Consider the following 25,876-nt stretch of genomic DNA (forward strand, 5'->3'; position numbering starts at 1 on the left):
TGCCTGTAATCAAAACAGTACGGTTCTGGCATAAAAACAGACATATAGACTAATGGAACAGAAATAGAGAAGCCAGAAATAAATCCATGCATTTTTGGTCTACTGATATTCGACAAGGGTGCCAAGAGCATACAATGGGGAAAGGATATTCTCTTCAATAAATGGTGTTGGGAAAGCTGGATATCCACATGCAGAAGAATGAAGTTGGACCCTTATCTCATATCATATACAAAAATTAACTCAAAATGGATTAAAGACTTAAAGATAGACCTGAAACTGTAAAGCTCTAGAAGAAAACATAGAGAAAAAGCTACTTGACATTGGTCTGGGAAATGATTTTTTGGGTACAACTTCAAAAGCACAGGCAACAAAAGCAAAAATAGACAAGTGGGGTTGCATCAAACTAAAAATCTTCTGCACAAAAAAGGAAACAATCAACAGAGTGAAGAGACAACCTACGGAATAGGAGAAAATATTTGCAAACCATCCATTTGATAAGGGGTCAATATCCAAAACACGTAAGGAATGCAAACAACTCAATAGCAAAGTAATAATAATAGTAACAATAACCCGATTAAAAAATAAGCAAAAGACCTGAATAGACAGTTTTCCAAAGAAGACATACAAATGGCCAACAGATATATGAGAAGATGTTCAACATCAATAATCATCAAGGAAATGCAAATGAAAATCACAATGAGATATCACCTCACACCTGTTAGAATGACCATCATCAAAAAGACAAGTGACAATAAGCGTTGGTGAGGATGTGGAGAAAAGGGAATCCTTGTACACTGTTGGTAGGAATGTAAATCAGTACAGCCACTATGGAAAACAGAATGGAGGTTCCTCAAAAATTAAAAGTAGAAATACCATATGACCCAGCAATCCTATTTCTGGGTGTATATACAAACAAAACGAAATTAGTATCTTGAAGAGATATCTGTAGTCTCATGTTTATTGCAGCATTATTCACAATAGCCAAGATATGGAAACAACTTAAGTATTTATCACCAGATGAATGGAAAAAGAAAATGTAATCAACACACACAGACACGCACACACAGGTGTATTATTCAGCTTTAAAAAGGAAGGAAATCCTGCCATTTACAACATGGATGAACCTGGAAGATATTAATCTAAGTGAAATGTCAGACACAGAAAGACAAATACTGCATGATATCGCTTATACGTGGAATCTAAAAAAATAAAACTCATAGAAGCAGAGAGTAGAATGGTGGTTTCCAGGAGCTGGGGGGTGGGGGAAATGGGGAGGTGTTGGTCAAAAGGTACAAAGTTTCAGTTATGAAAGATGAGTAAGTTCTGGAAATCTAATGCATAGCATGGTGACTATAGTCAATAATACTGTAGTCTTAAAGTTTTCTAAGACTAGATCTTAAATGTTGTCACCACAAAGAAAGGTAACTACATGAGGTTCTACAGAAATGTTAATTAGCTTGATTGTGGTAATCATTTCACAATGTATATGTATATCAAAATATCAGATTCTATACCTTAAATATCTACAATTTTTATTTGTCAATTATAGCTCAATAAAGCTGGAATAAAACCCAATTTATATTCTTTCCACAAATATATGGGTTTTCCAACATTCTAATTGGCATAGGATGCTATAATATAAAATTATTGCTAATGTACTTGTGTGATGGGTAGAAAAATGACATATCATGCATACTTTTTATTTTAAAAATTAAATGTTCTTTGTTTCCTTTAAATTAATAGTACATGTAGATGTTAAAAAAAATTCAAAAGATACAGAAGCATGGAAATTAAGTTTACTTTCTCCCCACCCCAACCACAAAGTTGCAGTTTTCTTCCCCAGAGCAACCACAGTTACCAGTTACAGATTTATCAGAATTTATTTAATCAATTTCCCACATAATGGACTCTCAGGTTATTTCCAATCCTCTGCTATTACAAATAGTACAGCAAAGAATATCGTTATTCATAAACGATTTCCCATGTGTGAGACTATGTAGAAGTAAAAGTGGAATTGCTGGTTCAGAGTATATGCGTTTAGCATTTAAAGATATTCGCCATGTAATGTATTCTTTTTTTATTTTTAATATATTTTATTTCTTATTTATAAGTGACAAATAAAAATTGTATATACTTAAGGCATGTAATGTGATGATTTGATAGACCTATGCATTGTGAAATGATTACCACCATCAAGCTAATGAACACATCCATCACCTCATATAGTTACCTTTTTTTTAAAAAAAAATTTTATTGGGGTAACATTGGTTTATAACGTTATATAAATTTTAGGTGTACATCATTATATTTCGATTTCTGTGTAGATCACATCGTGTTTACCACCCAAAGACTAATTACAATCCATGACCGCACACATGAGCCTAATCACCCCTTTTGCGCTCTCCCCTCCCCGCTTCCCCTCTGGTAGCCACCAAGCCAATCTCTGTCTCTCTGTGTTAGTTTGCTGTTGTTTTTATCTTCTATTTATGAGTGAGATCATATGGTATTTGACTTTCTCCCACTGACTTATTTCGCTGAGCACAATACCCTGAAGGTGCATCCATGTTGTCACAAATGGCCAGATTTCATTCTGTTTATGGCTGAATAGTATTCCAATGTGTATATATACCACATCTTCCTTATCCATTCGTCCCTTGATGGGCACCTAGGTTACTTCCAAGTCTTGGCTATAGTGAATAATGTTGCGACGAACATAGGGGTGCATATACCTTTACGCATTCGTGTTTTCATGTTCTTTGGATAAATACCCAGCAGTGGAAGAGGGGATTGTATGGTAGTTCTATGCTTAATTTTTTGAGGAATCTCCATACTGTTTTATATAGAGGCTGCACCAGTTTGCACTCCTATGAGCAGTGTATGAGAATTCCCTTTTCTCCACATCCTCTCCAACACTTGTTATTTCTTGTCTTGTTAACTATAGCCATTCTGATGGGCGAGAGGTGACATCTCATTGTAGTTTTGATTTGCATTTCCCTAATAATTAGTGATGTTGAACATCTTTTCATGTGCCTGTTGGCCATCTGTATATCTTCTTTGGAGAAATGTCTGTTCAGATCTTTTGCCCATTTTTTAACTGGGTTGTTAGTTTTTTTGTTGTTGAGATTGCTGAGTTCTTTATATATTTTAGATATTAACCCCTTATCAGATATATGGTTTGCAAATAGCTTCTCCAAATTGTTAGGTTGTCTTTCGGTTTGTTGATAGTTTCCTTTGCTTTGCAGAAGCTTTTTAGTTTGATGTAGTCCCATTCGTTTATTTTTTCTATTGTTTCTCTTGCCTGGTGAGCCATGGTACTTGAAAAAATGATGCTAAGACCAATGTCGAAGAGCGTACTTCCTATGTTTTCTTCTAGAAGTTTCATGGTTTCAGGTCTTACATCCAAGTCTTTAATCCATTTTGAGTTAATTTTTGTGTATGGTGTGAGATAATGGTCTTCTTTCATTCTTTTGCATGTGGCTGTCCAGTTTTCCCAAGACCATTTATTGAAGAGACTTTCCTTTATCCATTGTATGTTCTGGGCTCCCTTGTTGAAAATTAGCTGTCCATAGATGTGTGGGTTTATTTCTGGGCTCTTGATTCTGTTTGATTGATCTGTGTGTCTGTTTTTGTGCCAGTACCATGCTGCTTTGATTACTATAGCTTTGTAGTATATTTTGAAATCAGGGAGTGTGATACCTCCAGCTTTGTTTTTTTTCCTCAGGATTCCTTTGGCTATTCAGGGTCTTTTGTTGTTCCATATAAATTTTAGTATTCTTTGTTCTATTTGTCTGAAGAATGTTGTCAGAGCTTTGATAGGGATTGCACTGAATCTGCAGACTGCTGTAGGAAGTATGGTCACTGTAACTATGTTAATTCTTCCAATCCAAGAGCACAGAATATCTTTTCATATCTTTGTGTCTTCTTCTGTTTCTTTCAACAATGTTTTATAGTTTTCAGTGTACAGGTCTTTCACCTTCTTGGTTAAGTTTATTCCTACGTATTTTATTCTTTTTGTTGTGATTGTAAATGCGATTGTACTCTTAGTTTTTCTTTCTTCTACTTAGTTGTCAGTGTATAGAAAGGCGACTGATTTTTGTATGTTGATTTTCTACTGCAACTTTATTGTATTCATTTATTATTTCTAAGAGTTTTTTGGTTGGTTCTTTAGGGTTTTCTATGTAAAATCATGTCAGCTGCAAAGAGTGACAGTTTCACTTCTCCCTTTCCAATTTGGATCCCTTTTATTTCTTTTTCTTGCCTGATTGCTCTCGCTAGGACTTCCGATATTACGTTAAATAGGAGTGGTAAAAGTGGGCATCCTTGTCTGGTTCCTCTTCTTAGAGGGATAGCTTTCAGTATTCTGTATTGAGTATGATATTAGCAGTGGGTTTATCATATATGGCCTTTGTTTATGCTGAGGTACTTGCTTTTTTTCTTTCTTTTTTTTTTTTGTGTGAGGAAGATCAGCCCTGAGCTAACATCCATGCCAATCCTCCTCTTTTTGCTGAGGAAGACTGGCTCTGAGCTAACATCTATTGCCAATCCTCCTCCGTTTTTTCCTCAAAGCCCCAGTAGATAGTTGTATGTCATAGTTGCACATCGTTCTAGTTGCAGTATGTGGGACGCAGCCTCAACATGGCTGGAGAAGCGGTGTGTCAGTGAACGCCCTGGATCTGAACCCGGGCCGCCAGTAGTGGAGTGCGTGCACTTAACCACTAAGCCACAGGGCCGGCCCGGTACTTTCTTTCTATACCCATTTTATTCAGAGTTTTTATCATAAATGGATGCTGTATCTTGTCAAATGCTTTCTCTGCATCTATTGAGATGATCATGTGGTTTTTATTCTTCATTTTGTTAATGTGGTATATCATGTTGATTGATTTGCAATGTGGAACCATCCCTGCATCCCTAGAATAAATCCCACTTGATCATGGTGTATGATCTTCTTAAGGTATTGTTGTATTCAATTTGCTAATATTTTGTTGAGGATTTTTGCATTGATGTTCATCAGTGATATTGGCTTGTAATTTTCTGTTCTTATGTTGTCCTTTGCTGGTTTTGTATCAGGGTAATGTAAGCTTAATAGAATGAGCTAGGAAGTTTCCACTCCTCTTCAATTTTTGGAAGAGTTTGACAAGGATAGGTATTAAATCTTCTTTGAATGTTTGGTAGAACTCACCAGGGAAACCATCAGGTCCTGGACTTTTATTTGGGGAGAGGTTTTTGATTACTGTTTTGATCTCCTTACTGGTAATTGGTCTACTCAAATTCTCTATTTCTTCTTTTTTTTTTTTTTTTTTTTAAATGATTTCTTTTTTTTTTTTTAAAGATTTATTTATTTATTTCGCCCCAAAGCCCCAGTAGATAATTGTATGTCATAGTTGCACAGCTTTCTAGTTGCCGTATGTGGGACGCGACCTCAGCGTGGCCGGAGAAGCGGTGCGTCGGTGTGCGCCCGGGATCCGAAACCGGGCCGCCAGCATCAGAGAGCACGCACTTAACCGCTAAGCCACAGGGCCGGCCCTCTCTATTTCTTCTTGATGCAGTTTCAGAAGGTTGTATGATTCTAAGAATTTATCCATTTCTTCTAGGTTATCCTATTTGTTGGTGTATAGCTTTTCATAGTATTCTCTCATAATCTTTTGTATTTCTCCAGTGTTCTTTGTAATTTCTCCTCTTTCATTTCTGATTTTATTTACTTGAGCCTTCTCTCTTTTTTTCTTGGTGAGTCTAGCTAAAGGCTTGTCAATTTTGTTTATCTTTTCAAAGAACCAGCTCTTGGTTTCATTATTTTTTTCTATGATTTTTTAGTCTCTATCTCATTTATTTCTCCTCTGATTTTTATTATTTCCCTCCTTCTACTGATTTGGAGCTTCGTTTGTTCTTCTTTTCACAGTTCTTTTAGATGCACTGTTAAATTGTTTACTTGAGATTTTTCTTGTTTGTAGAAGTAGGCCTGTATTGCTATAAACTTCCCTCTTAGAACTGATTTTGCTGTATCCCATAAATTTTGGCATGTTGTATTTTCATTTTCATTTGTCTCCAGGTATTTTTGGATTTCTCCTTTGATTTTTTCATCGACCCAATCATTGTTCAGTAGCATTTTATTTAATCTCCACATATTTGTGGCTTTTCCAATTCTCTTCCTGTAGTTGATTTCGAGTTTCTTACTGTTGTGATCAGAAAAGATACTTGGTATTGTTTCAGTCTTCTTAAATTTATTGAGACTTGTTTCAGGCCTAATATGTGATCTATTTTGGAGAATGTTCCATGTGCATTTGAAAAGAATGTGTATTCTTTGGTTTTTGGATGGAATTTTCTGTATATATATCTAGTGAGTCCATCTGGTTTAATGTGTCACTTAAGGTCAATGTTTCCTTATTGATCTTCTGTTTGCATGATGTTTCCATTGGTGTAAGTGGAGTGTTAAAGTCCTCTACTGTGTTGTTGTCTATTTCTCCTTTTATGTCTGTTAATAACTGCTTTACATATTTAGGTGCCCCTATGTTGGGTGCATAGATATTTATAAGTGTTATATCCTCATGTTGGATTGTTCCCTTTATCATTATGGAGTGCCCTTCTCTGTCTCTTACTACAATTTTTGTTTTAAAGCCTATATTTTCTGATATAAGTATTGCTACTCCAGCTTTCTTTTCATTGCCATTTGCATGGAATATCTTTTTCCATCCCTTCACTTTCAGTTTGTGAGTGTTTAGGTCTGAAGTGTCTCTCTTATATGCAGCATATATATGGGTCTTGCTTTTTTATCTAATCGGTCACCCTATGCCTTTATATTGGAGCATTCAGTCCATCGACATTTAAAGCAGCTATTGATAAGAATGTACTTATTGCCATTCTGTTCCTTTTTTTCTGAGCGTTTTAGTAGTTCTTCTCTGTTCCTTTCTTCTTCTCTTGCTCTCTTCCTTTTTGATTTGATGGCTTTGTTTAGTATTATGTTTGAGTTCCTTCCTCTTAATTTTTTGCGTAGTTATTATAGGTTTCTGGTTTGTGATTACCATGAGGTTCATATATAATAGTCTACATATAGAGCAATCTATATTAAGTTGATGATCTTTTTAGTTTCACCTCCTGTTAGAAGGCTTACTCTTTACTCCCCTCCTTCCACATTCTATTTTTTTTCATATACCTGACCTCTTTTTTTGTGCATGTGTCTCCATTACCCTCTTATAATGGAAATAGATAATTTTAGTACTTTTGTCTTTTGACCTTTATATTAGATTCATAAGTGGTTGATATGCTACCTTTTTTGTGTATTTACCTTTACCAGTGATTTTATTGTTTTTTTTTTTTTTATAATTTGCTTATTTTTTTTTGTGGTTTTCTCTTTTCCACTTAAATAAGTCCCTTTAGCACTTCTTGTAAAGCTAGTTTCTTGGTGATAAACTCCTTTAGTTTTTGTTTGTCTGGAAAACTCTTTCTCTCTCCTTCCATTCTGAATGATAACCTTGCCAGGTAGAGTATTCTTGGCTGTACAGTTTTTCCTTTCAGCAATTTAAATATATCATGCCACTCCCTCCTAGCCTGTAAAGTTTCTGCTGAGAAGTCAGTTGATACCCTTAGGGGGTTTCCTTTGTATGTAACTTGTTGCCTTTCTCTTGTGGCTTTTAGTATTCTCTCTTTATCTTTAATTCTTGAAATTTTAATTATAATGTGTCTTGCTGTGGGCCTCTTTGGGTTTATCTTGCTTGGTGCTTTCTGTGCTTCCTGTACCTGGATGTCTGTTTCCTTCCTTAGTTTAGGAACGTTTTCAGCAATTATTTCTTCAAATAGGTTCTCTGCCCCTTTGTCTCTCTCTTCTCTTTCTGGGACACTTATAACAACACGGACGTTAGTGCACTTGATGTTGTTCCAGATGTCCCTTAGACTGTCCTCATTCTTTTTAATTCTTTTTTCTTTTATGTGTTCAGCTTGGGTGATTTCCTCTAGTCTTTCATCCAGCTCACTGATCCATTCTTCTGTATCATCTACTCTGCTATTGAGTCCCTCTAGAGAATTTTTCATTTCCAGTATTGTATTCTTCATATCCGATTGGTTCTTTTTTATATTTTCCCAGTTCTTTGTTGAAGTTCTCCCTGAGTTCATCCATTCTTCTCCCAAGATCAGTGACCATCCGTATGACTTTTTGTTTGAACTCTTTGTCAGGTTGATTGGTCATTTCTGTTTCATTTAGTTCTTTTTCTGGGGTTTTGTCCTGTTCCCTTACTTGGAACATATTCCTTTGTCTCCTCATTTTGCCTCTTTCTCTGTGCTTATATCTATGTATTAGGTAGGTCAGCTACATCTCCTGAACTTGGCGAGGTGGCCTTATGTAAGAGATGCCTTATGAGGCCCAGCAGTGTGTTTCCCTCTCGTCACCAGTTCCAAATGTTCCAGGAGTGACCCCTGTGTGGGCTACATGTGTCCTTCTGTTGTGGCAGGGCTGCTTTTGCCTCAGGTGCCCAGGGAGGCTAGGCTGTCCCCACGGCTGGCTGGCTGTAATGCTCAGCTACCTGTGGCTGCTATGGTCCCTTCAGTCACTTTATCTGGTGTGGGGAGCCCAGCACAGTGGGCTGCAAGGTCTAATAGCACATTCCTGTTGCAGTTTTCCTGTTAAGTGAATAGGCCCCCAGCCTGGCTGGTTGCTAGGCTCAGGGGCTTACAATTGCTGTAGGCCTCCAACCTGCAAGGCTGTTGTCAGCTCTCTCAGGATTGCAACTGAGTGGGGCTGGCCCCAGACATGGGAGGACCCAATTGTTTCAGGCTTTGGAAGGTGGGTCCAATCCTCTATGTGGCTTGGTTTGAGAAACACAAGTCTGCTGCAGCTGACAAACCCCATGGCCCATAGGGCCATACACACTGTCAACACAGTCCTGCCCTGTACGTGTGACCCAAGCCCCTGAAGTGAATCCAGTCGCCCCACTGCAGAGGGCCCACACACTCCACCAATGCCCCCCACACTACACCTGCTCCTCATGCATGCCCTGCCCCTCAAAAGTGGACCCACTCGCCCAGCTGCATAGGATCCATGTACCCCTACTATGCAGGCCCACAAGTTGACTGAGGGCTTGCTGTTGGGTGGAGCCAGTCCCTAGGGTGGGCTGCCTGCACTGGCTGAGCTGGAATTAAATCAGTGCTCTAATGGGTGGGGCAGACCCTGGGCTAACAGGCCAGGGGAAGAACTCCATTCGCGTCTGACAGCATCTGTGTCAGCATGCCTGCAGTAGGTCACAATAATGGCTGCTGCCAATGTCTCAGTCTCTGGAGAGGTCTCATCTCTCACCAAGATGCTCCCAGAGCCTATCAGGTGAGTCTCTTTTCTCCAAGGACTGTGCACCTTTCTTTCCGGTGATTTTAGGTTCCTTTCCAAAATGGGTGAATTTGTGTGTGGGCCCTTTTACAGCATGCTTTTTATTTCCTTTATGTCTGATAGCTTTTCTGGGGGTATTCCCCATTATAGTTAATAGCCAGCAAAGCCAAGTATTATGACACTTGTCTCAGTCATGCTGAGTACAAAAGCTGCTTATTGTGGTAACGCTCCCCCGCTCAGATCCCTCACTCCTCCGGGGGAGGCTTTGTACCTTAGGATTGCTTCCAGACAGCCATGAGGTACTCTGGCTCAAAGGTGGCTTTTTTCTCTCCGGAAAGGTATTTCTGCCTCTTCCACCTCAGTCAGTACTGTCCCTTGTTGTGGGGGTTCTTTTTATCCACTTTCTGGTTCTCTCTCAGGGGTAATCGTTCCAAGAGTACTTATAAATTTGTTTTGTCCATGGGAGGAGGTGAGTTCAGAGTCCACCTACATTACCATCTTGACACCGTCCCCACATATAATCTGTTCTTGACATTGATCCTGTTCTTCCCCATTGCCTTTAGGATAGTTTCTATGCTCCATAAAATGGATTCCAAGGCCCTGCATGATTTTGCCCCTGTTGGCCAGTTCATTTATTATCACTTCCCCTTTAGAAATCTACGCTAACCCTACAAACTTCTTTTGGTTCTTCAAATGAGCCAAACTCCCCTTTTCTCCAAGCCTTCCAACATGTATGTTCTCTCTACCTGGTTTACCCTTTTCCCAAATCTTCATTTGGCTGACTCTTTAGTATCAGTCAGGTTACAGCTCAGATATTACCCTCATTAGGAGACCTTCCCTGACCTCCCAGGTCTAGATCAGGTGCTGATGTGTCCCAGAGCACCCTGTGCTTACCCTAATATTCCACTTACTATACTGTGTTGACATCATCCAACTGTGAGTCTGACGAGGGTAGGGTCTTATCTTGTTCACCACTGTGTCCCTAGTGTTCCAAAGAGTGATCAATAAACATTTATTCAACAACTAGTTGGTACTTAATAAACATTTATTGAATGAATGAAAAAAAAGGAAGCTGTAGTAGTTCCTCACTTGTGAGACAGAAGAGGCCCTGCAGGTCTAGGAGTAAAATCTAGAGTAAGGCAGGGTTGTATAAGTAATACACTACAGAGCCAACAGGAGCCTTCTGTCTATGCATCTACATCTGCCTGTGATCTTTTCAGGAAAAGGGAGCTGACAGTTTACCACTTTGCCAACAGAGTAAGCTTCTTAGCCTTCATTTCTTGAAACCATATGCAGACTCTTAATCCTTACTGAGCCTCTTCATGGACACTAATGAAAAGGCTCATTTGACCACCCAGACTGAAACCTTGAGTATTTAATCATCCAGACATCATCCAAACAGCTAAAACTACTCTAGCTATTATCATTATATTATAGAAATCAGGAATAGTTAGGAGTAAACAGAACTGGAAGGAAACTATTAGATCATCTATTCTAGTAGTTCAACATCTTTTTATTAACCTAATATATCTGAGAGATATGATATAATGTCATCAGCAATAGTACCACTTCACTATAGTTTTCTTAATGGGGTGCAGAGTGGTCAGAATTTCCAAGGGTGTGAAAAAGCTCCTTAAATGACTTTGAATGTCTTACACCTGAGTAGAGAATCACTGATTCTAGTCTAACTTTTAGAAAAAACTAAGATCAGGAAAGTAAAGTTAAGATTTGCCCAAGGTTACACTGCTAGTATAACTACTAATAGCAGAGTTGGGACTAGAATCCAGGTCTCCTGGCCTAGAGTTCATCACTTTTCCTAATATTGAGAAACAAATAACTAGAAGCAATTTAAGATAGAGTGAGACAAACTTGAAGTACCTTTAGAGAACTTCAGGTCAGCTGGGCCTGTGACCTCCTTTATGCAAGTAACATATTCCTCAAAGATATCTTACCTTTACAGCATTTTTCTAGTGGGAGGTGGGCATGTTCATATTTTACCTTGCATGATTCTGTGTTGCTTATGTTTTTTATAATGAGTATGGATTATTTTTATAATTTAGAAAAGCTCATGAATATTTTTAAGCAGCCTAATCTTTAACTAATCTCTATACCCAGTTCACTTTAGGGCTTAGGTACCAAGGGCAGGAGTTTGCCAGCTATACCAACTACAGAGCCTGGTACAATGTTTTACAAGTAGTTGGTATTCTAAAAATGCATGTTAACCAAGTGTCAGTGGTAAAGGCCTATTGAGATCATTTACTGCAGGGCTAGATCCATCAATTAAAATATAGCTTTAAAGGGCATTTTGAAGTATGAGCAAGCTAAGACATTTTAGTTTACTTAATGTCTTATTTGATATAAAGCCAGTGTCCAGAGTATTCTGCCGTGGGTACTTAAGCTGTTGGCTTCCATAACCAGCAGGCAACATTGGGGACTCTACATCTGAAATCAACAATCCTCTTCAAGTCTACACACATGGTAAACCCTCAAAAGCTTTACTTTTGCCTTGTGAACAAGGTCCTGAGACTCTCTCAGCTCTCAAAATGATTTTAGTCTCTCGCATTTGATAATAGCACAGTGATGGCTCACTGAAAAGCAATAAATGCAAGAGCAATACTAGAATGAGAGCACTTTATAATTCCAGCTAACATTTGCATAGGCAGAAAGTCTCTTTCTTTGAGGCTATAGCCTTTCATGTTCATCTGTATCAATTTAATGGTAGCTATGGTCTATTCCATTATTATTTTTAAAAAACAAAGAAAAAAGGATCTATTTCAATCTTATTTGTTTTTCCCCTTTACTCTTTCATAACAGCAAAAAAGAATACTAACTTTTTTTGATCTGTTCAATAGTAAAGAAAACTACATTGAAGAGATATTGACAAAAAGGGACACACATACACAGCCAGCCAGACAGAATAAGAGAGTGACATAGAACTGTACAGATGTGATCATTTGTTGTGATGAGGTAGGCCATAGTTTGAGGCTTGGAGTCTTCTTCCTATGGGCTTGGATAGCATCAGTGAGCGCAGAAAAGGACAATCTGGCTGAAAGAGAGTATCTTTGTACAAATTATAATAGTTATCCATAAATTAACGAATATGAGTGCCTAAAATGTCTGGGAGACCATGCTATTATGTTGGTTTCCAGAGAGAACATAGTAATAGCAGTTAATAATTTCTAAAGTATTTTTGCATACATTAACACTTTTGATGATTACAACTCTGTGAGATAAGGAGGGCTAATCATTCCCATTTTACAGCTAAAGAAACTGAAGCTCAGAGAGATGTCACTCCTCCAAGGTCACATTGCTGGTAAGATGGCAGTGACATCAGGATTGGGATCTAGAAGTTGCAACTGAGTCTGGTACCTTTTCTATTACACCATGCTGCATTTTTATTTTTATTCTTTTACTAGGACAGAAACATGGGGGGCGGGCGGGTGTGGAGAGATATTAATATTTTGATTGATTCCTGAAAATGCTCCTATAGAAAGAGAACAGATGGTCTTACAATAATATTTATAAAATATGGAAACTATCTCCATGGGAATTCTTGATTCATGTTATTTGATTCTAAGACCTCATGATCCTCTAAATATATTATACATTTCATTCTAACTGAAAAATAAAGTTCTACAGATTTCTGGAGTACCTTGCAAGAGATGACCAAGCAAGCCACCTAGAGCTATTATTACTTCAGAAACATATCACAAGGATGGGTCTCAGCAGGAAATCTTGGCACAGATTTCTCGAACTGCTGTGACTCACAACACCTACAATGAAGGGATCATGCTTTCCTTGCAGAACAACCTAAAAGGCCTAAAAGGCCTCACATAATCAGCAAAAATGAACTTAAAACCTGTATCAAATACTTTTGGCCAGCTCAAAACAAGAGCAGTAAATTTAAGGTAGAAATATAGTAAAGAAAAAGACTTCAGTCATTTTCTAAGAATTGAAGTTACAAAGTGCCAAGATTTATATTAAAGGGGAACTAAGCCTGTGTTTGGGACTCTTATGTCCTAGTGAATGTCTTCATTTATAGAGTAATCCAAATGGAGAAATTGAGATGAATCCAATCATTTCTTGAATGGTGGGTCAGAAAGATCAGATATGCCCTGGATATAGCCAATGACTTTTTTTTTTTTTTATTGATGTTTTAATGGTTTCTAACATTGTGAAATTTTGGGTTGTACATTTTTGTTTGTCCATTACCATATATATGACTCCCTTCACCCCTTGTGCCCACCCCCCACCCCCACTGCCCCTGGTAACCACAGTCCAGTTTTCTCTGTCCATGTGTTGGTTTATATTCCACATATGAGTGAGATCATACAGTATTTGTCTTTCTCTTTCTGGCTTATTTCACTTAACATAATACGCTCCAGGCCCATCCATGTTGTTGCAAATGGGACAATTTTGTCTTTTTTTATGGCTGAGTAGTATTCCAGCCAATGACTTTTTTTAAGGCAAGACAGACTATACATATGTTATGCCTCTAATCAACTAGTTTACTAGTCTGGTGTAAACAGGAAAATAGGCTTCTATAGGATGATTTATTCCTAGTGAACCTATGCAGGCTCCTAAGGATCACTACACATCCCTTGCTTTTCCTAAGTGTGAATGAACCATTTGTTAAAAATTTTTTTTCTCCCACAAGGATTAGTGAAGATCATCAAGCTTAATATCTATAGTTCCTGGATAGAAAATCTAGACTCCCCCCAATTTGTTTGTTCAGTCATTCATTTAACAAATGTTTGAGTGTCTTCTATGTACTGGTGCTGTGTAAGGTAAAACCCCAGGCCCCGCCTTCACCACCCTACCTCTGCTTCATTTTTACCTATTGCCTATAAATGTATCTGCTCCCTCATTAAGCTGTAAGCTTCTCTGAGGGTCTTATTCATCTTTATACTTCTTGTGGTAGTGCCTACAAGGCTTGTGAAATAACAATCAAATAAAATTTTAGGAATGGAAGTGACATTAAAGGATAGTAACAGATCAAAAAATTTACACAAGGACCTAGAACTGATTTTCCTGCTCTCTTTTTAAATTTATCTCTATTTTTGACTTTTGAAAAATGTTTTCTTCCTGAAATCTCTATCGTGTTCTTAAATGTTCAAGGTAAATGACTTTTTCTTTGACAATTGTGATGCAAACTTGAGCTGGATAGCTAAATTTTTATTATAATATATCAAGTAACTTGTGGATTTAGAATCAATACCTGATAGTTTTCTTTTGGCCTTAACTCACCCCACTCTGATTTACCTATCCCATCCTACTTCTTCCTCTGTTCAGACGGTTTATAGACTCACTTCTTCAGTGAGAAGTTCTTCATTTTTATAAAACAGAGTCAGCTCATTGTCCTGAGACACAATGATATACAGTGTAGACTTATATATCTAGCTGCCTCTTTTAACATATATACTTGGTTGTCTAACAGGCACCTCAAACTTAGCATGACTAACTGAATTCCTGATTCCTTCTCTACACCCTTTTACCCTGCTCCTCCCCTGTTTTCACCCATCTCAGAAATGGCAATTCTACTAGTTTAGTTTCTTAAGTCCAAAACTGTGAGGTCATCCTTGGCTCTTCTCTGTCTCTCATACCTCTTATCTAATCAATCTGAAAATTCTGTCAGCTATTCCTTCAAAATCTATCCAGAATCTGACCATGTCTCACCACCCACACTGCCTCTATCCTGGTCTAAACCCTCATAGTCTCTCACCTGGATTATTGTTATGCTCCCCTAACAGGTCTTCCTGCTTCTGTCCTTTCTCCCTGCAGCTAGTTTCAATATAGCAGCCAGAGGGATTCTGTTGAAACATTAAGTCAGATCTTGTCATTCCTCTGCTCAACATCCTTAAATTGTTCCCCATTTCACTCTGTGTAAAAGTCAGAGTCCTTACCTTGGCCTATAAGGCTCTAGATTGGGCTTTGCTCTCTGATCTCATCTCCTTCCCTCTCTCTCTTGCTCACTCTGTTCCCAGCCATGCTGATCTTTTTGGAACATGCCAAGCATTCTTCTGCTTTAGAGCACTAGTATTTACTGTTTCCTCTCTCCTCTCCCGCCCCCAAATATTCGCATGGCTCACACCTTCATTTCATTCAGGTCTCTTCTCAAATGTCACCTTATTAGAGGGACCTTCCCTGATCACTTTACAGTCCACCCCATCGCTTTCTCTCCCTCTTGCCCTCCTATATTTTTCTTTATAACACTTATCACCACCAATTTTGTTTATTGTCTGTCTCTTTACCCTGGAAGTTAAGCTCTTTGAGGGTGTGGGAGATCAAAACTGGCCACCCTGAAATATATCTGTTTACTTTAATTATTTTCTCTGATGGACATTTGACCTTCCCCAAACTGCCTAAATGAATTTAACTCTGGGTGTAGACAGACTGGCAGGGTTCTTGCTAAGACCATTCTTTTCAAAGTTCTGTTTACCAAATATTTACATTTGTAAAGGTATCTCCCTCTGTGTGCTGGGAAGAGGTGGGGGTGATGGCGTTGTCTCTGGAAACTCTTATCAGTATGGAAGAAGAAGACTTAAATCTACATACTCTTGATTACTATAATTCCTGTCTCTCAGGCCACATTCTCTACAGATAGCCCTGCAAAGCATTGTCTGACAAACATTTACATTTCCCTCTTCATGTAAATTGTCATCTTCCCCTTTGAAATCCCAAAACACCACCCACCCCCAACATCCTCCTTTGTCTTTAGCTGAAGATAGTATTTAAGAGGAGAATCTCTGCCATTGTGTTGAGAAACTCAGTGTCTCTGGTTTCTCCCATGTATACATGTTATTAAACTTGGTATTATTTTCTCCTGCTAACCTGCCTTGTTAATTATTTGGCCAGCCAGAAGAACCTTAAGGGAAAGAGCAGAGGGGGATTCTCCCTCTTCCCTGACAAGGGCAATAAGAAATATTTGTTAAGGGACTACTATGTGCCAGATCCTTTTCTAGGCAATACAGATTTAAGAGTAAACAAAACAAACACCAATAGCCTATGCCATTTCCATTCTAGCATTATATAATATTCTGTATTTTCTCAGTAAATATCTGATGAATGTATCGAATAAACATAGCATACACTCCACATAGTAACAGAAATGGTTCAAAAGTAAAGGAAATTTGGGTTGGCTTGACACTCTTTAACTCATTGGAGCACCAATCACATCTAAAGAAATGGCTCTATAGCTTCCCAGGTGAAAGGCTGGAAATGTAATCAAATCCCAGGTCTCTTAGACAGTATATACTCCTAACTTAATGGGTTCTTGGATTCCTCCCAGCTATACTATTAAAAGAAAAATATCTGGGATTGCATGAAAAATTTGGCACTGGCACAAAATGACTAGAATCTAGTGATTGACTAGAGTATCAGACCAGGAAGAAATTAGATAAGTGCTAAAAATTAATAAGAGAGGCTTTGGGGCCGGCCCCGTGGCTTAGCGGTTAAGTGCGCGTGCTCCGCTGCTGGCGGCCTGGGTTCGGATCCTGGGCGCGCACCTATGCACCGCTTCTCCGGCCATGCTGAGGCCGTGCCCCACATACAGCAACTAGAAGGATGTGCAACTATGACATACAACTATCTACTGGGGCTTTGGGGGAGAAAGAAATAAAATTAAAAAAAAAAAAAAGAGAGGCTTTGGCCTTGGCCAGAAAGAAAAACTTTTCTATCAAAACAGAATAAACACTGTAAAGAAGATCAGTAGCAGAGAAATTGGTAGCCAGATCCAGGTAAAGTGGTTTGGGAGAGAGGAGGAAACTGCCTTCTTTAAGAGAAAACTTGGGAGGCCAGATGAAGAGGTAAACTTTAGAAGCTATTAGACTTCCCACTTGGAGAGGAAGGGAAGATCATGTCCACTACAGAAGGTGATATTGCTCTTTCTCCTCTCCTCCTTAGCAACCAGGGAATATGAAAGATTTGGTGGTACTGGGAGTAACCTCAGGGGAAGTGTCAAAGGTGGAAAGAACTACATGCATTGAAGGGTGAGACGATTAGGAGAGGAAAGGGACCATGGCCTTTCCAGGAAACTGGCTGCAAGCAGTAGGTGAATAACAGGTGCCTTTTACTTCATGGACCACATTTCCTAGGCTTGAACTTGGTCATCAATTGTATGCAAAGCGTCTGCTCTGGAGAATGGCCCCACTGGTTCAGTTCTCCATTCGAGGGCTCAATGCTGCTGTGACCTCCATTGACTAGAACACCTCACTTATCTTATTTCTCTGACTCTCTCTCTCTTTTTTTTATTACAAGGTCCTTGTTTTGAGCTCTTTTTCAGACTTCATCCAGTTCTACTTCTTGCCCCTACTGACAAAGTCCTGGCCCCATTTCTTCAATAGCTCATGCCTTCTGGAACTGCTTCCATCATTGGCCCTTACTCACATTGACAAATGTCAGCTTAAAAATCTCATTTTCATCTTTATAAAGTCATATTGCTTTATAACTCCCCAGACATATATCTTTGGCAGATGCAGCCAGACATATGCTGTATTTCAATCCAGATGGCTTTGCTGCAGCCCCAGAGCTATGCATTCTACAAACTCCTGTGCCAAAGAAGTAGCATTCTGTCAATTGACAAAGTGATGTTGAAATAGAGAGATTCAAAGACCCTGCCCAGGAGCTAGCTCAACACTTTGTTATGCTTCACAAAATGCATTGCTAGTTAACTCAAATCTGTTTCACCCTCAACAGGGATGGTTTTCATGGCACATTATAACCTAGCTGAAGACACAATCAACATCATCAACCTACATTTCACACACCAGCAATTTGCCAGATACTAGGCTAGATTCTGGGGTTATACAAAGAGAAATGAATCCCAGCTCTCAAGAAACTTACAGATGAATTCTAGAAGCTCTAGTTCATATTTGAACATGGTAGCTGATATCAACATTGACGTGATTATCATTGGAATTAACACATCATGTAAATGCCACCATGGCACAACGCTTTGTCAATTCCAAGAATAGGACTGAATCCTCTTGGTGGACTTAGTATATACGAGATGCCCCCAGGAGAGGTGAGGTCCTTATGGAGGGTGATCTTGAGAGAAAAAAATGTTACCATGGCTCTCAGACATACTGGGAAAGGACTGAAGGTATCTGGGGTTGAAGGTGAGAGGATCCCTGTATAGTCAGTTCTTTGTCAAAAGACTGACTGGTAGGTTAGGCTGGAAAAACCCTCTTCTGTGACCTTGGGTCTGTGGACAATATATGAGATGGTGAAGCACACTTGAGAAGGTAGTTCTCAGAAGGGTTCTCTCATTAACTGAGATGTGATAAAGGATCACCCAACTAGACTTACCATCTGCTCCTTCACTGCTTTTGCTTCTTTTATTGCGGTGAACACGCCTACTTTCCTCTTCAGAATATGACTTTTCCTCAGGGAAGAAGAAATTCAGAAGGGCCATCTGTAAAAATAACAAGTATATGAGTTAAAGGTTGACCCCAGTCAACCATAGTCAACATAAAAAACTAGCTCTCTGTAAACAGTCTACCTTCATCTCAAATTCTTAGTCTAAAGCCTGAGTCCATCTTCCCCTCCACTGTAAAAATCCTTTTAATTTGGATACCATTATTATTCCAATCACAAAGAAATAAAAGTTTGGTTAATCTCTGAATCCCCTCTCTTGTCTGACCTGCATATCTAACGAGTAATCCTTCAAGTCTCATTTCTCCATATTGTTCTGGGATTCAGAGAGACCAGTCATGGATTTCTAACTTCCCTCACATATTACTGATGTCTGCCCAGAATTAAACTTGAGTTTGCTACTCCCTCTTGGACTTCATTATTATACATCCATGATTTTTGCACATTCCTATTTATGCTGAACTTTTGGTTTGTTCCCAGAATTCTGTACATGCAATTATGATTGGATGGTACCATTTATGTTAACGTTTTTCTGGGAGTTAGTTATGAAAAAGCACACAATTATTCTCTCTCTTTCCTAGACTCCTACAGAATTCCTACGGCACTTGTGGTCTATAAGGCTCATTTTGGTACTCGATCCTCTACTGTCTTATGATGATGTCTCATAATAATACAAAATGTTTCATATGTGAATGGGCCTTGTTTCACTAATGATAATCACAGATTAAATATATACTTGTTGAACTGAATCATAATCTTTCAGTAAGAGTGCTTCTTTGTGGTTAAAAACATGTTCCTTAGGTAAATAGTGGACAGAGTAGTAGAAGTGAGCGATTCTAATCTTGACTCTGCCACTTATAGCTGTGTAACCTTAAACAAGTTACTCAAGCTTTAATTTCCTCATCTGTAAATAGGGACAATAATAGTACTTTGCTCATAAAGTATTCGTAGGGTTACACAGTATCTAGCAAGTAATACGTACTCAATAAATGTTAGCTATTACTATTATTAAAATTCATCTTCAAAATAGACTAGTTAGATAGTTTGTGGGTTAAAAAAGAAGACATAAATCTGCATTTTCATCCTAGCATTGGTTCAAAAAATAAATAATTCCAGAATCCTCATGTCTGCTGCATCTCTGATTAATTGGAAAAAAATGGATAGGACTCAAGAAAGCCTTAACATTTTACACAAACTTTCTTCAAAACCCTGTGATTTATCACTTACATAGAACAATTACACCTAACAACCTTAATGTTCAAGATTACTGTCTTGATGAATATATTCATGTATTAAATATAAAATTAATAAATGAATGTATGGGTAATCTCCAATTTGCCATAGGGTTATATTTAAAACATTTAGGTTGAACCATATGAAGCTGTCACTTTTCTTTGTCAAAAACCGTTGAATAGCAACAATTTCACATGGTTCTACTGAGAAGTATTTTTGAGTCACTTGATTGGAATATAAAATGCACTTTCCAATAGAATCAACAATAAAGTCTGGCTAAGTTGCCAGATAAAGCCCATAGGAAGTTACTTAACCCACAATATAAATAAGCTATCATACTAATAATAATATAAACCCAAACTGCTCTTTACAATAAAATCTCAGTCATTTGCAACTCTACAAGAACAAGTTATTCTGGATAGAAGAGTTTTCTTGATAACTTTGAGTGCTGAAACTTACTTCAGCTATTTTGGATAGAAATTAGTCTACAATATATGACTTAACTCAGGGCTTATTGAATATGTAGAAGACTATTTGCCTGTACATTAAATGGCTCCAGTCTGTTATGGTTTTGAGTTTTTTTTTTTTTTTTAATTACAATTACAATTACAATACAGAGCAATACATGCTTTGTTAGAGAGAAGCATAAAGTTCTCTGGGGGCAAGAAGAAAAGCACCTAATATAGACTGAATTAGACAAGTCTTCTTGGAGGAGGTGCAACCTCTGTGAGTCCTGACGGATGTCAAGGATTTAGTGATGAATGGGAAACCAAAAATAAATTCCAGGCAAAGGGAGCATTGTGTTTAAAGGTTCAGAGGAAAGAGAAAGAATAGCAGTTTTTGCAAATACAAGTAGCTTAGAATAAGTGGTAGGAGGTGGGGAGGAATGGTAAGGAATAAGCCAAGAAACATTAAATAAGGGCCAGATGATGTCAAGGAATTTAGGCTTTATCCTGCAGCAGGGGAATCCTCTAAAGGATTTTTTCCCTTTGTAAATTTTTGTACCTTATGAAAATTTGAGCTATAATTTCCATAAAGTAAAATGCACACATTTTAAGCATACAGTTTGAAAAGTTTTGAGAAATGTACACACCTTTGTAACCACCACCCAAATCAAGATTTAGAACATTTCCATTACCCCAGAATTTTCCCTTGTGCTCCTTCTAGTCATTCTTCAGCGCTACCCGCCCCCCCCAGGCAACCACTGTTCTGATTTCTATTACTGATATTCTGATTTCTATCATCTGATTTCTATCAGTTTTTCCCATTCTAGAACTTCACAAAAATGGAATCATACAATATGATTGTATGATTTTTGTGTGTTGTTTCTTTCATTCAACATAATGCCTGTGAGACTCATCCATGTTGTTATCAGTAGTTCGTTTCTTTTTATTGTTGAGTAGTATTTTATTGTATGGATATACCACAATTTTTTAATGCATTCACCTGTTGAGGGACATTTGGGTTATTTCCAGTTTGGGGCTATTACGAATAACGCTGATATGAGCATTCATGTATGAGTCTTTGTGGGGATGTATGTTTTCATTTTTCTTGGGTAAACACCTGGTGGGGGAACCTCTGGGTTGTATGGTAAATATTTTTTGTAAGGAAGTGCCAAATTATTTCCAGAGTGAGTGTACCATTTTATACTCCCACCAGCAATGTATGATTGTTCCAGTGCTCTGCATCTTCACTACACTTGGTATTGTCAATATTTTTAATTTTAGCCATTCTTGTGGTTGTGAAGTAGTGTTTCATTACGGTTGGTTTTTGAGTTCTTAAACATCTTTTTAATGCTTTTTTGTCTCTTACCTTGCTGTCAACTATCAGATTTCATTTCACCTACCTGTAACATCTTTTCCAGTCCCTCCAAATTTGTTGTTTATAATCTGCTATAGGCTTGACTTCTTGTTAAAAATAATTAGAATCACATACAAACAGAATAAACAAGCAGTTAGTGTGTTTTTGAATGGCTTTTCCAAATAGTAAGATGCATGTTCTCTGCCAGCTTAGAGGCCATTTGTTTACTACTTGATACCTGGCTGTGGTTTTGATAGGAGAATTTGTCAGATAACTGAATTTTACAAGGGTTTGTTATTACAGCATAATGTTCTTTCTAGGGGAAAGGAATTTTGAAGTACAAATGGAGAACCTCCCTACTATTACCAACTACACTTCCAGAATTTCCTTCATACTTTTTGTGTTCCCTCATGGGCTCAGCTTTTATGGGTGTTCTGGCAGGACCTCCAGCACTTTACTGTGTCCTGGTGGCAGCAGTAGGAGTACGTGCTCACATGTTAATTGTTCCAAAGAGTCTGATGGGAGCTTGTGAGAACTCAAGCTCCCAGAGGAGGAGGGCTGAGGGAGACACAAACTCCTGCAGACAGCAGAAACAACTCCAGCTTCCATGGGTAGTAGGAATAGCTTAAAGTCCCTTAAGAGAGGCTATTGATGAGTATGGGACATTCATAAGTCAAGTGTGCATTAGAAGAGGACTGTCTGTATATGAAAATGCTTTGAACATAGTTCTATTTTCTCAATAAAAACCAGAAGAAAACAACACAAAACACTGCCCTTATTTGAGTCTCAATTAGAGGTAGGAGGGAAAACTATCCTCTGTATACTGTAATGGTAAAGACAAAAATCAGTGACTGCTCATACAAAAAGTCTGGAATTCTAGCTTGAGTTTTGAATTCATTAGCATGACCTCCACAGGCAAGTTGCAGAATATAAACAAAACAGCCTTCTCTCTTTGAATATTGCTTTCCTAATGCAAAAGGGAGGAGGTATCAGGAATGTGGGCCACAGCTAGGCATTTTGCTAGAGGGGAAAAAAATCGAATTCTTTACACTTTATTAACTGATTACATCCTTGTTTCCTATGGTAAAATTACATGGTAAACAGCACCTGCAGATTATAGGGCTCTCAGCTGGAAACAATTCGTTTACAGTGTGGCATGAGGAATATATCCATTATTGCTAGTGACTCTCCAGATATTGCTACAAACATATTTTTTCTAATATCTAAACCCACAAAATTATTAGGTACTTTTTTCTTTTTACCATGACATAGAATAAATTTAATTCATTTTACATTTCATGGCTAATGTATTTGATTGTATTAGATGATTCATAGGAAATTTCTTCTAAGCTTCTTGAGGGTAGAGGGCATATTTTATCCATTTTTGTATACCTAGTGACTAACTCTGGGCCTGGCAAACATAGTAGGCCCATAATAAATATCTATCTGTTGAAAGAATAATAGGACTATCAGTAATCCATTCCTTAAAGCCAGGATTTTATTAGACCCTAATTGGACCTCATTTCTTAGGATCAACCATGGAGAGGTAGACTAAGGACTCATTACACTACTGGCAGTAATCAAATCAAAGGCATCTTAAGAGTGAGAGACTCTGTAGGTCAGTGGCTCTCAAACTTAGGTGTGCATCAGAATCACTAGGCATGAGTGTTAAAACGGAATCCTGGGCCTTCTCCTCCCCAAATTTAGATTGAGTAGGCTGAGGTGGGATCCTAGAATCTGACTTTTCAACTTGATCACTATGAGATTCTGATGCAAGTGGTCCTTGAACCACATTCTGAGAAACTGCTATATTTTTCATTCCTCAACTGGTTCATTATCTCGAGACTAAAAAGGCTAAGTCCTCCTCTGCCACTGGTAAAATAGGGCTCTCATATAGATAGTGTTTTTCACCTTTCATTCTGTCATTCCTAGGGTTAATCTGTTTATATACATGGGTACTTCATCTCTCTCAAGAGGAGGCAGGTACCTACTGGGCTTTTGAAAACTGGCAATTCACCTATTTTTTTAAAAAATATTTCTTTTTCAATGTTCTTGAATAAATCTATTTTTCTTATTGCAACACTGCCATCACCAGCACCACTCATCAGCAATCATCTGGGGCCTTCAAATAAAATAAAATTAAATAATTTATACCTTGATATATTTAATAAAATCTCCGAGTGATTCTACCATAGCACATTCTAGCTCACATAGATGTGAGCATCAAGTACTAATGAGTGAAGAAGGGTTGCCCAAACTAGTTTGATGGGTATGTCATGGATATAAGATGAATACAGAAGCTGGCATTGAACATACTTCCAATCTTATAAGAACCCTTAACTCAACATGCTCTGATTTTCAACAAAAGGTCTGGAGAGGGTCACTCGGGGAATTGTTGTCTGCTGAACAAACACTGAGTACTTACCATATGGAGGGCACTGAACTAGACACTGTCTTTAACATACTCAGACAAACAACATGCAGGTAATGCTTGCTTTGTAGTTCAATGAATGATAGCAGTACATAACAGGAAGTAGTAAAGTTTTAAAAGCAGTGTGACAATAAGGGAAGCATAGTATGTGCTGGTTGCTGAACAAAGTGTGCCAGCTCCTGAGACCGAGCAAACAAGAACACTCAACAGTGATCACAGCATCCCATGGGAGCTGCCACCAGCAGGGTGGGGGTAGAGGTGGCAGAAATCAGCCCAGAGGCCAAAGGAAACTGGCACCTTGGACATCTCTGGTGTGAGTGCCAGGGATGGCTATCCCGTTGTAAATATGTCCGATGAGGAGTGAATTTATGTATTAAAGCTAAACATAGAAGCTAAACACAATCAACATTTTTCACATAGAGCTAAAAGCAGTCACTGAATTCTGCTCCCTAGACAGTTTGACTCAAAAATCACTGCTCAACAATGCAAGTGACTTGTAAGTAGAAAGCAAAATAAAAAAGAACAGTATCTTTGAAGACATTACCATAGTGTGGCATCAGCAAGAAATTATACTACAGACCAGTTCAGTATCTGGCTTTTCTTACTTCCCATTTTTGGGCAGTATGGATTACCTAACTCTTATCAAATAATGCCTTATATATATTTAATATTAATTTTTATTCTCCCCATTGATAGTAAGCTCCTCAAAGGTAGCTTTATTTGTAGGTTCAGAACCTATGTGGACTTGTCCTCTAACCAAGGTTAAACCTGGTTAAAATGCACATCAAGTGTGAAAGATGAGTTATTTTAAGCACACAACTACTAACGCAAAGGGGGAAAATGGACTCATACTCTGATCGTCTGTTTCCTAGGTTCGATTCTATTCTTAACATCCAGAACAGAGCTGGAAAAATAGAAGCTTACTGAATTGATTCTCATCAATGGACAACGCAAGTTGTGTCCAGCTTTTGTATGACTTTGAAATTCACATCCACCACAGATGTCACCTCTACCTCGTTGAACTATTTTATTGTCATAGTTGGAGTGAGGCTTGATGTAAAACGGCAAGAGAGGACCACCACTACTGAGATTCTGGAAGTCAGCAGGTCTGTGAGCATTAAAACAATGTTCATTGCTGACATGCAGAGACGCAATGACAGAAGGATACCCAAGCATCTTTGGTATGGTGAGTTTTATGGCATAACCATAAGCAAGGGTGGCATAAGAAATACTCTAAAGGACGCACTAAAGTATAGCTTCAAATAACGTGACATAGTTGTGGGCTGCTTGGGAAAACAGCAGCAGAGACCAGCTTGAAATGCAACAATACGGAATTTGGAAACTCTTTGAGCAAAGGCTTTTAGCTGATCACAAGTTGAACACAGAAATACAGACAGTGACAGGCTCTACAAATAGCAGCTGCAGCCACAAATCAAAAAGCAGCTTGTATGTATGTCATATAGAAAGGACTTCTGGTTGAAGAGTTAGTCTTTGCTCCCTATGAGTGTGGGTGAAATCAGTAGTGACATCTTTGAATAAGAAGGGCAGCAATACATACTGGATATCACTGCCTTCCCTTGGGAGTGTCTGCTTATTTAATTTGTAATTCCTCATACTTCTATAGTGAAAGGCACTTTGACACACAAGGAGAAAAATACACACTTCCACTTATAATACCTGGAAATCACTAAAGGCTATCATTTGTGAATAGAATCAGTTTATAAATTAGGAAG

The 25,876-nt window shown here is 38.3% G+C and overlaps 1 protein-coding gene across 5 annotated transcripts in view; it reads right to left on the reverse strand.

The window, feature by feature from the left end:
- The window catches only part of EDA (ectodysplasin A), a 362,062-nt gene that overhangs the window by 83,591 nt on the left and 252,595 nt on the right, over positions 1 to 25,876 (reverse strand). For all 5 annotated transcript variants that reach the window (XM_087426773.1, XM_087426772.1, XM_087426771.1 and 2 more), the window contains exon 2: positions 18,614 to 18,719. In XM_087426773.1, the coding sequence (XP_087282899.1) occupies positions 18,614 to 18,719 (106 nt within the window). The remainder of the gene's footprint in view (positions 1 to 18,613; positions 18,720 to 25,876) is intronic.

The sequence above is a fragment of the Ceratotherium simum genome, chromosome X, assembly GCF_057802395.1.
Source record: "Ceratotherium simum simum isolate JZ-2026a chromosome X, ASM5780239v1, whole genome shotgun sequence".
Taxonomy (NCBI): Eukaryota; Metazoa; Chordata; class Mammalia; order Perissodactyla; family Rhinocerotidae; genus Ceratotherium; species Ceratotherium simum.